The sequence below is a fragment of the Maniola hyperantus genome, chromosome 8 (assembly GCF_902806685.2).
Source record: "Maniola hyperantus chromosome 8, iAphHyp1.2, whole genome shotgun sequence".
NCBI lineage: Eukaryota > Metazoa > Arthropoda > Insecta > Lepidoptera > Nymphalidae > Maniola > Maniola hyperantus.
Genome location: NC_048543.1, coordinates 11,476,430 through 11,490,580, shown reverse-complemented (window position 1 = coordinate 11,490,580; position 14,151 = coordinate 11,476,430). Strand labels below are relative to the sequence as shown.

At 38.6% G+C, this 14,151-nt stretch overlaps 1 protein-coding gene across 2 annotated transcripts in view; it reads right to left on the bottom strand.

Annotated features, from left to right (window-relative positions):
* The window catches only part of Cad88C (cadherin 88C), a 46,702-nt gene that overhangs the window by 11,083 nt on the left and 21,468 nt on the right, over window positions 1–14,151 (bottom strand). For both annotated transcript variants that reach the window (XM_069500163.1, XM_069500164.1), the window contains 16 exons: window positions 13,444–13,616; window positions 12,979–13,176; window positions 12,060–12,253; window positions 11,074–11,274; window positions 10,687–10,801; window positions 10,449–10,611; window positions 9,913–10,070; window positions 9,411–9,566; window positions 8,636–8,815; window positions 6,212–6,346; window positions 5,582–5,766; window positions 4,567–4,826; window positions 3,373–3,536; window positions 2,278–2,445; window positions 1,341–1,498; window positions 593–774 (listed from right to left, as the gene is read on the bottom strand). In XM_069500163.1, the coding sequence (XP_069356264.1) occupies window positions 593–774; window positions 1,341–1,498; window positions 2,278–2,445; window positions 3,373–3,536; window positions 4,567–4,826; window positions 5,582–5,766; window positions 6,212–6,346; window positions 8,636–8,815; window positions 9,411–9,566; window positions 9,913–10,070; window positions 10,449–10,611; window positions 10,687–10,801; window positions 11,074–11,274; window positions 12,060–12,253; window positions 12,979–13,176; window positions 13,444–13,616 (2,790 nt within the window). The remainder of the gene's footprint in view (window positions 1–592; window positions 775–1,340; window positions 1,499–2,277; window positions 2,446–3,372; window positions 3,537–4,566; window positions 4,827–5,581; window positions 5,767–6,211; window positions 6,347–8,635; window positions 8,816–9,410; window positions 9,567–9,912; window positions 10,071–10,448; window positions 10,612–10,686; window positions 10,802–11,073; window positions 11,275–12,059; window positions 12,254–12,978; window positions 13,177–13,443; window positions 13,617–14,151) is intronic.

The window sequence follows — 14,151 nt, the reverse complement described above, 5'->3', positions numbered from 1 at the left end:
AAAGATTAACATTTTGATAAGACATCTAGGCAAAAGTATATTTTGTAATGTACGTGAATGTCAAGGTTAAATTAAAATAACTATAAGGACTTTATTAGTTTTATGAACGTTTTTTTGAACATTGCATTGATTCGCCAGATCAGGATTGAACTAGCGAAGGTTAATGGTGGATAGCCACTACTTCCAAAAATCTAATGTCAAAACAGTTCCGAACATTCACGTAACATGCTTTATTGCAACTGGCAGCGGGGTCTCCACCGTTTGGCCAAGGCCATCCGTACCTCAATGCCTGGCATCCTTGGCTAGATGTGGCGCAGGGAAGAACGCTTCACCGATCACTTTTTTTAAGCCATCATGGCTTATGGCCACGTGGTCGTCGACAAACCGAAGTCTCGGGCTTCTTGGCCTTTTTAGTCAGGCGCATCCCCATCTTTGGGTTATTTGTTCCAGTTGCATTCTTGGAATAGTCTACTTCTTGGAGGATCTCCGATGGTAATGGTGCGATGAGTGTGTTATATCTAATGAATGGCGTGTCACTGTGCAGTTTTGAGACATAAGGTGATAATTGCAATTAATAAAAAAAAATCCTTACCATATCCCTTCCCCGCCACTAGATGGAACTGCACGCGTCCATTAGGGGTGTTGTTGTCGTCCCCGTCCGTGGCTGAGACAGATACGATCGCTTCCCGGTGGTTGTGGAACTCGGTTATAGTCGTGCACTCCGATGGTAGTTTTAGTATGGGTGGGTTATCGTTTACATCCTCTATTTGAACGCTAAAAATTATATGTTTGTTTAAGTTTCCTAAATATGTTGAGAAAATGTGATTAACAGCCGTACTCAGAGTCGCTAATCGTTACTTAAGATTGAGTTAAAAAGAGACAGATTTATGTGAGAGATATAGCTCTGTCTCGTTTTGACTAAACTTAAGTAACGATTAAGCGTCTCTGAGTACGGCTGTAAGATTTCGAATTCTCTTTAACTTGTTAAAATTTTAATTACATACACATAATTTAAATTGAGAGAATATATTTGTCAGGAAATTAGAAAATAAAAAATATGCTACTTTCTTTGATGATTATTTTTCAGACATTGAGATTGTAAATGACCATTTTCTAGCACTTTATGAAAGAAATGCTTAAAAAACCCTACTAAGTACTGCTACTATTAACTGCGATGAAATCACTACAACACGGGAAGCATTAAGTGGTATGTTTTTGAAGTTGAACAAAAATTTTATTTTTGATAATACCAAAAACTTTATTTTAGGTAACTATACTTGGGGGAAAGTTAAAACGATGGTTAAAAAGTTAAGTTAAGTAGAGAAAATAAATAAATTTACATAATCTGTTTGAAGGCATTCCTGCTCTCGCCGCTCAGGTAGCCAAACTGGTAGTTGTCCCACGCTTCCACTACTAGATTGTATGACGGTTGCGTTTCTCGATCCAACCAGTCAGATACCTTCAGAGCACCCGTGTCTGCATTTATTAGGAACTTCCCCTGCAAATTAAACCAACATTTTAGATGCAACTAACTTTGAGAAGTTGTAACTATAGTTTCAAGAGCTGCGACCCTGGAGGTCGTATTTCACAGGTACTCGCGATTTTGTTGAAGTGAAGATTCTTGCCAGACGTTTGGACTGAAGAATCCTAATTGTCAGGTAAAAATTTTCACAACCTATCTCGTTAAAAGTGAAAAGAAGGAACACGGCAATGAAATGCACCTCGTTGGCTGGGCAGCTCGTCTAACGAGAGAACGAGACAGTAAAAAGCCCGTACTAGGTATTAATGCTACAGTGTGTCTGTTTCTTACCTTTTCACTACCGATTTTTTATGCATTCCGGTGATAGGCTACTTTTTATCCTGGAAGATTAAATTGCTCCCACAGGATTTTTAAATCCAGGCGGACGATGTCGCGAGCATCATCTAGTATTATATAAAAGGCGTAAGAAGCTTCGCTTCCGTCGGCTGTCTCACGACACCTTACTGATTTTATTTTTCTTGTAAATTAAGTACCTTACCTGGGTAGTAACTCTGTCGAGCAGATAAGTGACTTTCCCGTACTCCCCGGAATCAGCGTATCTTGCTATGATGTTCGCTTCGGTTGTACCCGGCTCCACGTCTTCCTGTACCCGGTATTCAAACAGCGATTTTGGCAGTGAGCGAGACAGCAAAAGAGATATTTTATATATATTGCGTAAGAAGCTTCGCTTCTGTCGAGTCCAATGACACCTTACCTTACAGCTTTTTTTACCATTTCCTAAAAGTTAAGTACTTTACCTGAGTAGTAACTCTGTCGAGCAGATAAGTGACTTTCCCGTACTCCCCGGAATCAGCGTCTCTCGCTATGATGTTCGCTATGGTGGTGCCCGGCTCCACGTCTTCCTTCACCCGGTATTCAAACGGCGACATTTCGAATATAGGGTTGTTATCGTTTTCGTCTACCACCTACAAAATAAGTAATCAACTGTTGTAGTATCATACAAGAAATAACACTTTTTAGGGTTATGTACCTCAAAAGGAAAAATAAACCCTTATAGGATCACTTTGTTGTCTGTCTGTCTGTCTACCTGTCTGTCCGACTGTCACTCGTATCTGTCAAGAAAACCTATAGGGCACTTCATGTTGACCTAGAATCATGAAATTTGGTAGGTAGGTAGGTAGTTCTTATAGCACAAGTAAAGGAATAAATTCAAAAATATCGAAATAGGGTAACAAAACGGAAACATGGAGTTATATCACAAGTACGCGTTGTATTAAGACGATATAAGTATTTTCGGTGTCGGTTAAATCAGAACAAGCAAAGCAGGCTTTTTAAAGATCCCTTCATATTAAAAGTATAAAGAATACGAACGTGTATTTTTTATAATTTTTTAGTGTTTTACCTACACTTCACGGAAATTACTAAATAATTTTAAATACATATCAAAAATTGCGTAACCGGCAGGAATCGAACCTGCATCTTCTGGGTTCGCACCCGATGCCTTGACCACTCGGCCACGGGCACGCGAAATGACATTATTTGCTTTTTACTATATTTTTTTATAATTTATAAAAAATACTAATCACACAAAACACTAAAAAATTATAAAAAATATATAGTAAAAAGCAAATAATGTCATTTCTCGTTCAAAGAGCTACATTGTAATATGGGCCTTTGAAAGTAGTTTCGATAACTGCAAAGTGTCGCTACTAGATGGCATTAAACAGTCGCTTCAGTACTGAGTTAACATGCATATCACCAATTTCGTCACTGGCAGTAAGCAAGACCGTGGCCGAGTGGTCAAGGCATCGGGCGCGAACCCAGAAGATGCAGGTTCGATCCCTGCCGGTTACGCAATTTTTGATATGTATTTAAAATTATTTAACACGAACCTGTATGAACAAGTCCACAACAGCATATCGAGGGGGCAAGCCGCTATCCACGGCTTTCAAAGTGAGGTTCAACCACGCATGTGTCTCATGGTCTATTTTGCTCGCCACCACCAATTCCCCGGTGTTGCTTTCCATGTGCACTAAATTAAGTAGTTCCTCTGGTCCTAGGAAAATCAAAGAAATATGACAACAGACATTTAGGAAGGGCTAATAAATCATACTGTAATTTTTTTCTGCGGAGAACATTATCCATACAAATATTATAAATGTATTTGTCTGTCTGTTTACTAGCCTTTCACGGCCCATCTGTTCTACCGATTTCGACGAAATTTGGTACAGAGATAGCTTGCATCCCGGGGAAGGACATAGACTACTTTTTATCCCGGAAAATCAAAGAGTTCCCACGGGATTTTTAAAAACCTAAATCCACGCAGTTCGTCTGCGTTCGTCGCGGGCATAATCTAGTTGTGATGTAAATGACATAATTTTTAGTTCTACTAATTTAGGTTAAAATATTTTAACAGCTGTCCAAAAAGTTACCCAAGTTCAGTAATAACTTTCTAGTAAAATTTAGTACGAGAAAGTTAATACTGAAATTGATAACATTTTCAACTTAGATAGCTAGTGTGTCCGGCGAGTATAGGATATTTTATCCTGCAAAACCGATGAAGTGCGAGTCAGGCTTCCGCACCGAGGGTTCCGTAGTACAGTCGCATTTTTTCGACATTTTGCACGATAAATCAAAAACTATGATTCATAAAAATAAATAAAAATCTGTTTTAGAATCCACAGGTTTAGAAGCCCTTTCATATAATATTACCCCACTTGATATAGTTATCTTACTTCGAAAATTTAAAATACTAATTTTTAGTTCATGACAATTTCATTTTTTTTGTGTGATGTAACCACAAATTCACGGTTCTCAGATTTTTCCCCCAATGTCTGCTATAAGACCTACCTAACAAATTTCATGATTCTAGGTCAACGGGAAGTACCCTGTAGGTTTCTTGACAGACAGACAGACAGACAACAAAGTGATCCTATAAGGGTTCCGTTTTTCCTTTTGAGGTACGGAACCCTAAAAATCAAACAGTTCCCACAAGATTGAAAAAATCCGAATTTATGGGCATGAATTTATAGGCAAGGGTCAACAGCTAGTATCAAACAACGCTTATTTAACAATAGCTTTCAAACCTTCAAGAAAATACGCCATGGTCCTGTTCTTATCAGCATCATCTGCTATCACAGTTTCGATATGCATGCCATTCTTAGAGTTCTCCGTGATCGATGTTTTGTAGAAGGGCTTCCTGAATTTCGGGTTATTATCATTCTCGTCTTCCACTATGATGGTCAAGGTCGCTGCCGCGGTCTGTATCGGGCCCCCGTCTATTGCCGCCATGTCTTCTACTGTTATGGTAAGTTTTATGATTTCAACTTTTTCCCTATCTAATAACCTGCAAAAAATATGTGGTCTTTATCTTAGACTAGTTATGACAGGCGCCCGAGGCACGCGCCCAGTGCGGCCTCTATTTTCGAATTAAAGTTGTTAGAAGTGCATCCTCTATGGTTTTATCATTCGCTGGACCCCACAGAAGTTGCTCTATGCTCATAATAATATTAAGATCAATTATTATACAGGGTGTAACCAGAACGCTGGCAAAAACGAAGACAGGTGAAGTACTGATGATCAGTGATATGATATCACAAAAAAAAATTATATTTTGTAAAATTTCACGATATATTGCAAACTAGATGATGCCCGCGACTTCGTCCGCATGCATTTAGGTTTTTGAAAATCCCGTGGGAACTCTTTAATTTTCCGGGATAAAAAGTAGCCTATGTCCTTCCCCAGGATACAAACTATCTCTGTACCAAATTTCGTCTGAATCGGTTGAACGGTTGAGCCGTGAAAAGCTAGTAGACAGACAGACACACTTTCGCATTTATAATATTAGTATGGATAAAACATCTGACTGACGCTAAAGGTCAACGAACCTTCCGTATGTAGGCCACTCAGAGTCAATGCCGCGTCGTAGGTAGGACATTGACTTGAGTTTTGCACGCTATACATTGCGGGTTTGAAAAATACTAAATCACTAAAACTACAAAACGAAGCAAATGGTTATTGGTATTGGATAAGTTTTTGCTAGCGTTCTGGTTACATCCTGCATAGTAGTCTGCTACTGAAATGAATAGACAAAAATCTTACCGCACAACTCTCAAAGTTCCATCCACAGTATTCAAATCCCACAACGACAAGTAATCGTATTCAGTGAGAGGTACGGGTACACCGTCCTCGTTCTTAGCGTAACTCGCCGTCTTGTCCAAAGCAAACCGAAGCACTGGCTGCTCGTCCAAATCATAAGCTTGGGCCCGATATATTATTGTTCCGACCTAAGATCATATAAAATTCTTTAATTTTAATTTTATATTATTCATTTATTTGTAATCAACAGTTACAGATAATATATTTTACATTTCAGACTTAAAATAAGGCCAAATAGGCAATTTTGTTTAACAGATTACTTAGAAATAGTTATTAATTAAAAATTATTGTATTTTCGAATGAAGCGAAATTATATAAAGTCATATAAATGTGATAGAACTTCACACAGGCAAGTTCGTTTAATCATCAATTAATGTTGAAGGTTGAATGTTCATTAAAAGGCTCAGGTCAGAGAAAATCTAGCAATAAGATTGGTCCATTATCCTATTCTCGAACACAGGAAAAATAAATCGATATTATTGTCTGATTTGAAACATCAATATTGAACATTTTCAAGATGTAAGAAAAATATGAATTTCTTTTAACAAAAGTCTTTTCGTTGTTTAGACTGACCTGTGTGTTCTCCATAACGTGTACTGTCTCAGGGTCTAGCAAGATCGGTGGTTTGTTGTTCACATCTACTATGGTAATGTTGACTAGTACCGCTGCACTCAGTTGCTGATCTCCTATACCACCGTCGAGGGCCACCTATGAAATATTCAAAACTTAAAGAAGTCATTTTTCTTTCAATATGATTTGTTCCGTCCTTAAATTTTTAGGTAAAGTCCATTTTGAAAGATCTTTCATTCGAAGTTTTGGGAATTCATTTGAAGCACACTTTGATGGAGTTAGAAAAGAGTTGTTAAAACTAATCTAATCTACTAAAAAGTTGTAGAAATCTGCTAAAAGATATAGTACATGTAATAAATATATAAGACTAGCTGATGCCCGCGACTTCATCTGCGTGGAATTAGGTTTTTAAAAATCCCGTGGGAACTCTTTGATTTTCCGGCATAAAAAGTCTAAGTGATATCCTATGTCAATCTCCAGGTCTTTATGCAAAAAACCCATGCAAAAAATCACGTCAATCCGTTGCATAGTTTTATGATGTGCATACGACATTCGATCTAAGGATGGTAAAGCAACTTTGTGGTCAATGTTACAAGTCTAATACAAGGCCGGCCTTACACCTGCCCGCACCGGGTTAGCGCGGGGGCTGTGCGGGGCGTTCCCTCCCTGATTGCCAATTCAAATAAATAATAATATTATGTTTGACGATATAAGTCCCGCAAACTGCTAATGCGTGTGGCCGCCATTTTAGTGACGTCAGCACTAGACTGATGTTTCGAGCTGATGGTATTTTTTTTTCGGCTGACGTCAAAATGACGTCATTTCCATGTTAATGAGACATGGTTCTAGCACAATAGCAATTTGCGGGACTGATATCAATATTACGGAAAATGGAAATTAAGGTCACTTTAATGCCATCTAGTATTACTACTAGGTCGGCACTGCAAAAATATTAGTAGGTAAGTATACTAGCTACAATAGCCAACAAATATTTGTAATTTCTGCTATTTAGGTGGACAAGAACGTTTAGTGCCCACGCGATTGAAAGTCGCACGCACGCCATCTATACTTGACTTGTGTAACTAGGCTGTGACCTATACACACCAGGGTTGTTGCGGATGCGGATTTTTAGAAGTTCACATCCGCGGATGCGGATTTCAGGATTTTTTTAAGATTTTTCAATTTTAAGTACAAAAATAAATGAAAATCGGTTTAATTTTAATTGTTTAACTGTTTATTAAATAAAATCAATTTTTAGAAAATAACATAGCCCAGTCAATAAAAAAGTATTAATATTTATCGTATCCAACCGCAACTAAGTTGGAGAAACAAGATTGTATAAGTATATCTTTTTGTTTTTTCAACTAGTTTTCACTATTAGCGCTTTCGAACAAACGAAACTCCTCTTTCACTTTATATTTACATCAAAATATCCATCAACCACAAAAAAACTTAGATAAACACAGTAAACAAACACTGTAATTGATTCGCATTGGGAATCACGCCGATAACTAGAACAAAACTAACAAAACCTGTAGGATTTTGTTACCAATGTGTGCCTTCCTATTGGTATGCTGCTGTCGAATGAAGATAGCAACTAGCAAACCCGTGCGAGGCACGCGCCACTCTGGCTCCCACTTTCTTTGCAGGTCGCTACTTGTTGCAGATCCGCATCTGCAACTGCGGGACTTATATCAATGTTATAGGAATTTATGGTCCCTTTAATGCCATCTAGTATTAGTACTAGGTCGGCACTGCAAAAATATTAGTAGGTAAGTATACTACATATCTACATTGTTTATAGATAAGCGTGCATATACGGTAAGTACAGGACTGCTTTCTTCAATAATAATGCTGTATGTTTCCCGGAGGCACATCAATCTGCTATTTACGTGCACAAGAACGTTTAATGTCCACGCAATTGAAAGTCGCACGCCCGCCATCTATACTTCACTTGTGTAAATAGGCTACAGTACATTTTTTCTATGACCTGACATGGAACCGCTCGAGCAGTTGCGACTGCTCCGGGCGGCCAGCAGCAGTTATCAATGGCAGCTTCAAATTGTTGATCAATGACTGCTCGAGCAGTCCGTATATTTTGATCACTGGCTAACTGTTTGAAGCGCAAACGCATTTGTTAGTGATTGCAGGCGTTTCAGTATACGCCTGCAGTCTATGCAGGCCTTCGGAGGTACTCACCGACCTTGTATTTCTAGTTAACGAAGCTCCTTTTCTGGTATCTTACAGGTTTGTTAAAATTAAAAGCGGAGAGGCTTCGAAACACGTTCATTTATTTCCAGTTGAAGGCGAAGAGAGAGAGCGAGAAAAAAATACAATTGACAGATGCAATTTACAGATTAAATAATGTAGACACAGACTAAAATTTAGTTATATACTAAACAGCATTTTTAGACCAAAATCACTTACCACAGTTAGCGTGTATTTTGTGCTCTTCGGATCAGTTCTATCGGGATCCAGCGAAGAACCGTTGGCGACAGAAATGAGCCCTGTCCGAGAGTCGATCACGAATTTGTCGCTTGCGCCGCGTTGTATTCGATACACTACGCGATTGTTGGGCGATGATCCGTCGCCATCACGCGCTTTTACCTAGTGAAAAATTGTAGTAATCTTTTACAAATCTTTATGATAATTTAAACGTTTTATAGTTCCGTACCCGAAGAGTGCCAACGAGACCCTATTACTAAGCCTCCACTGTCCGTAAGTCCGTACGTTAGACTTTCTGTCAGCGGGCTGTATCTCATGAACCATAATAGATAAAGAGTTGAAATTTTCAGTGTGTATTTCTATTGCCTCTGTAGCAACAAATAATCAAAATGGCCGCCATAAAAAGGTGTTATTTCTTGTTCGATGGTACGGATGGTTTAAGCGAGTCTGGCTCGTACTAGGCCGGTTTTTTATTTATTTATGTTGAATACCTCAAGTACGCTAGTCCCGCCCGGCATGTCCTCAGGAATGGACCGCTGGTCGTCCATACGTTAGACTGTCTGTCAGTGGGCCGTATCTCATTTACCATAATAGATAAAAGAGTTGAAATTTTCAGTATTTCTATTGCGTCTATAGCAACAAATAAAAATTTCAAAATGGCCGCTATAAAAAAATGTTATTTCTTGTTCGATGGTACGGATGGTTTAAGCGAGTCTGGCACGTACCTGGCCGGTTTTTATTTATTTATGTTGAATACCTCAAGTACGCTAGTCCCGCCCGGCATGTCCTCAGGAATGGACCGCTTGTAGATCATCTGAGTGAACAGCGGCGCGTGATCGTTGACGTCTTGCACGTATATCGTCACGGGCACGGTCGACGAAAGGGGCGGTATGCCAAAATCTCGGGCTTTAACCTACAAAATACACAATCCATACTAATATTATAAATGCGAAAGTGAGTCTGTCTGTCTGTCTGCTAGCCTTTTACGGCCCATCCGTTCAACCGATTTTGATGAAATTTGGTACAGATATAGCTTACATCCCGGGGAAGGACATAGGCTACTTTTTATCCTAAATCCACGTGGACGAAGTCGCGGGCATCAGCTAGTAATTATTAAAACTAAAATAGAATTAATATTAATAAAACTATGATAATAAAATATTTTAAAATGTTAGAAATTAAATAGGAACTAAGAACAATGTTTATTGGCAATTTATGACAATATTTAAAAAAAACATCTGCGAATTGTGTATACTCACAGTTAAATGTATGGGTCGAATATTGCTGTTATCGCCAGGTATCTGTTCAAAGTCTAGACCCCCGACTGGCGTGATAATGCCTAGGTTACGATCTATTGAGAAGTTGCGTTTGTAATCGCTTTCTACTATTGAATATTCTATGTGACTGTTTTTTGTACCTGAAATATTATTAAAATCACTTTATTTGGAGCTACCTACTCAAGGTTCAACTTTTAGTATCGATTCTATATAGAATCACTTCGTTGTATCTAAAGGTCTGTCGCGTCTGTCAAGACCCGTCAAGAGAATCAAAAACTAAAGGGTACTTCCCGTTGACCTAGAATCATAAAATTTGGGAACCATGGAAAAGGTTGGAGGAGGCTTTCACCGCTAAAAGAGGTCTTTTCTATCACACCTAAGCAGTAGTTATTAAGAACTTTGTGGAAATCACACCAGTAAAATAAAATAAAAGTTAAATTTTTAAAAATTTTAGGATATGTATCAATATGAAAGGAAATAAAGCTGTTTTTATTTTATTTACTCCTAAAAGATCTTACCATTTAAATCGATGTCTCTTGCCTCCAAAACGAGTGGATTTTCAAACTCTTTCTCATTCTCCAACAGCCTCGCCTCGTACTTGTTGGCGAGGAACATCGGCGCGTTGTCGTTCACGTCTTCAATGTTTATTATCAGTTGAACGGTGTTCCGGTTCCCTTTACCCTAATCAATTTTAATAACATTAATATTAATTAAATAAAAAATAAAAAAAAACAAATAACAACAGTTTGTTTTTACCTGATCATCTCTCGCCTCCACAGTAAGGTAATGCCTGGAGACCAGTTCCCGGTCGAAGCTGTCGTCACCCGCCTCCCTTACTGTTATAACGCCTGATATCGGATTAAGGAACAATCTGAAACAGTGATCACAGTGTAAAAATATACAGTGACTCAACGCCTTTGATATTTGCGGAAGAGCATACTACACACTCTACACAGTGTATAGTAATACCACAGAGTAAGGATACCTATTACATACAGAGGTTCGACGAAACCGTGTAAACAGAACAATCGTGCGGTATACGTAGTTTGGGCCGTATATTGAAGGGTAGTCGTGAACGTCATTTACCACGAGACCAAAGGTGTCGAACTACTGTATCTCTGTATATACTGTGGAATTACTTACAAATGAGCAATGCTGCCTCCTAAACTGGTATACCGAATGCCCCTAGTGCCGTAATTATCAGAATCCTGGTCAAAGGCCTGCACCCATGCGACCGTAGTGCCGACCCCACAGTTTTCCGGTACGGACACAGTGTACAGGGCCTCGGTGAATTCAGGGAAGTTGTCATTGTCGTCCTTTATGTGTACCATCATTGGGACAACACTGAAAAAGAGTTTAAAATTGATTTAGATTAGTCAATAAGCTAAAGGCAGATTTTTAGGTTCAAAACTTTAGTGTCACGCGATCGACTGTCAAGATCTATGGCTAATGGTAGACTTTGCAGTGTAAGATCTCGACGTGACGGCGACATTCAAGCGAAATCTACGCACTGCTTTGTATTGAAATGTATGGAGAGCAATTATTGAGGTGAAACACCGCAACGCGCGACATTTACTGTCGTGTCGCAGTCGCGTATCACATAGTTGACCTCGCGTCATAGTCGCTTACCTCAAATTATTCTCTACACATTTCTATACAAACAAGTGTGCAAGTGTCGCCTCCCAAGTGTCAATACGGTATTTGACAACGTCAAAACGCGCGCTTAGTATGCGATATTCTATGAAATACTAGAATGTGACGTCACATTATGATGATCGATTAAACTAAAATGGTTATTACACTTGAAACTAACAAAGGACGTGGATTTTACGTATTTTGGAAGACTATCTATTTAATAATCACTGAGAAATAATTTATTTTTGATATAGTCAAATACCCAATTGTCGCTGCAACCGCGACATGCGAGCTCGCGTTGCTCCTTTGTTTTATTACAATTGTTTATTCCAATGTAATAAAGCTTAGTTTGAATTGTAATCAAGAAAGATACACTCCACTTAGCGGGTGTGCGTTGCGCCTTAGGCGTGGTTTATATTGAAACGTTAGTTGGTGTAGCCTAAACATACAACACTTCATAGAAAGTCTATAATTAAATACCAAACATTTATTACCTCATTTTGGGATCTTTGGATACAATCTCTTTGGCAACTATACTAAAATTCATAACAGTCACTTTCTCATAATCTAAGTATGATGGGTTATTCACTCTTATCAGAAATGATGCTTCATTGATTCCCTTGAAAGGTGTGACATCAAAAACACCATTGTCACCCACTAAATAAAGTTCAAACGTTCCATTTTTACCCTGAAACAAGGAAACTTTGATTTAATTATGTCATAACAAGTTTTGTGAAGAAGGAATGAGATGTCATTTTCATCATCATTCATCACTAATCCATTGCCAGCCCATTATTGACTATTGGGTATGGGCAGAGTGACCTAGAGTGAGGGAACTCTCGGTTTGATCCTGGATCGATGATAATATGACAAATATTAGGCTATGGTGACGTAAAATCAAAGTAAAATAGGGCTATCTGTGTCAAATGTACTAACATTTCACGCCTGCCAGTGACGTCGAAGCCTCGTCGTTTTGTTAGAATTTCTCTAACTATTGTGAACTGTGGTACAGGACTCCTCCCAGATTGAGAAGGATTTGGCCCAACAACAGTCCATCACACTGGCCAAGCTCAGATTGGCAGATTTCACACAATGTTTGAGTACGCTCTGCAATTGAGGTTTCCTCACAATGGTTTCCTTCGCCGACAAAGCAAGTGATATTTAATTGCTTAAAACGCACGTTGTTTAAATATTCTAACAGCCGTAATCAGAGTTGCTAATCACTACTTAAGATTGAGTTAAAACGAAACAGATTTATGTGAGAGATATAGCTCTGTCTCATTTTAACTAAACTAATGATTAAGCGACTCTAACTAGTGCTATCTTTTTCACAACGTTTCCTGCAGAAAATGATAGCAATACTATTAGATCTTACAATTATTTAGTTTAGAAATTGTATTTGTGTTGTATTACCTGGTCATAGTCAAACACCTCTGGGACACCATCTTGTAGGAATGTAATGGGTGTGTTTTGCTGAGCGTTCTCTATCACCTCACCAACATATCTCAGGCTCCTGAACCTGGGCTTCTCGTCGTTCACATCTGTGACTATAACCGTCAGTTCTGTGGTAGCGCTGGGTAATGGGGACACAGAGTGTGATTCCTCAGTAGCCTGTAAGCAAAGTAAGATTAAATATTAGAGATCTAAACATCTAAACAGGGTGTTGAAACATGGGATTGACTGATTAAAACATTGAATTACAAATCTGTCTTTGATTTAATTTCAAGGGATCAAATCTTAGAATTAAAATTATGAATCTTTAATCCTTATAATTATAGTAGTTGATGCCCACGACTTTTAACCCTCGGTGCGCAAGTCTGACTCGCACTTGGCTGGTTTTTGAGGACTTCATTTCAAAGTATTGAGTAAATTGCATACCAATATTTCCAGTATATAAGCTCCATTGCTATTATTAGGGTCTTCTCTATCCAAGGGGCTGACAGTGTACACTGTTCCTGAGCTGCTGTCAATGTCAAAGTGCTCTTCACCACCCGATATGATGCTGTAGGAGATGCGGTTGTTGATGCCCCTGTCACCATCAATGGCTCGCACTGTAATATGCAAGTATAATAAGTTCTAAAAATACCTCATTGTTAGGTGGAGAAGTCAAGTATAGACAGAAAATTATGTATTAATTGCAGCATCATACAGTTTTATACGCATTTACATTACAGCTTAATGGGAAAGTGTGTTGCAGTCCTAATTTGGATTTTGTTGCTATAGAGAGACATTGAGCTGTTGTTCTGTCCCTAGTAATTATCGCTATTTCTTATAAGTAATGTTTGTTAACCCTAAGCTCCTTGTTTTTCGTTAAATGGTTACAAACTGAAACATCAAGAACATCCGATTTCGTCCTAGATTTAGTAAATTATCTTGAGTAGGTAGGTACTGGTAGGATTTTTTTAGATGAATCTCCTCCGGGCTTGGGGAAAAAAGAACAGTAGGTATGTCTTGTCATGCTGAGAATATCATGGAGAAATCATGTTCTCAATACCACCACTTTGCAGAGAATGGGAAAATCCACTGATCTACCCAAAAGCGTGCAAAGTAGAAAGCTCGAATATCTGGGCCATATATGCACAATTC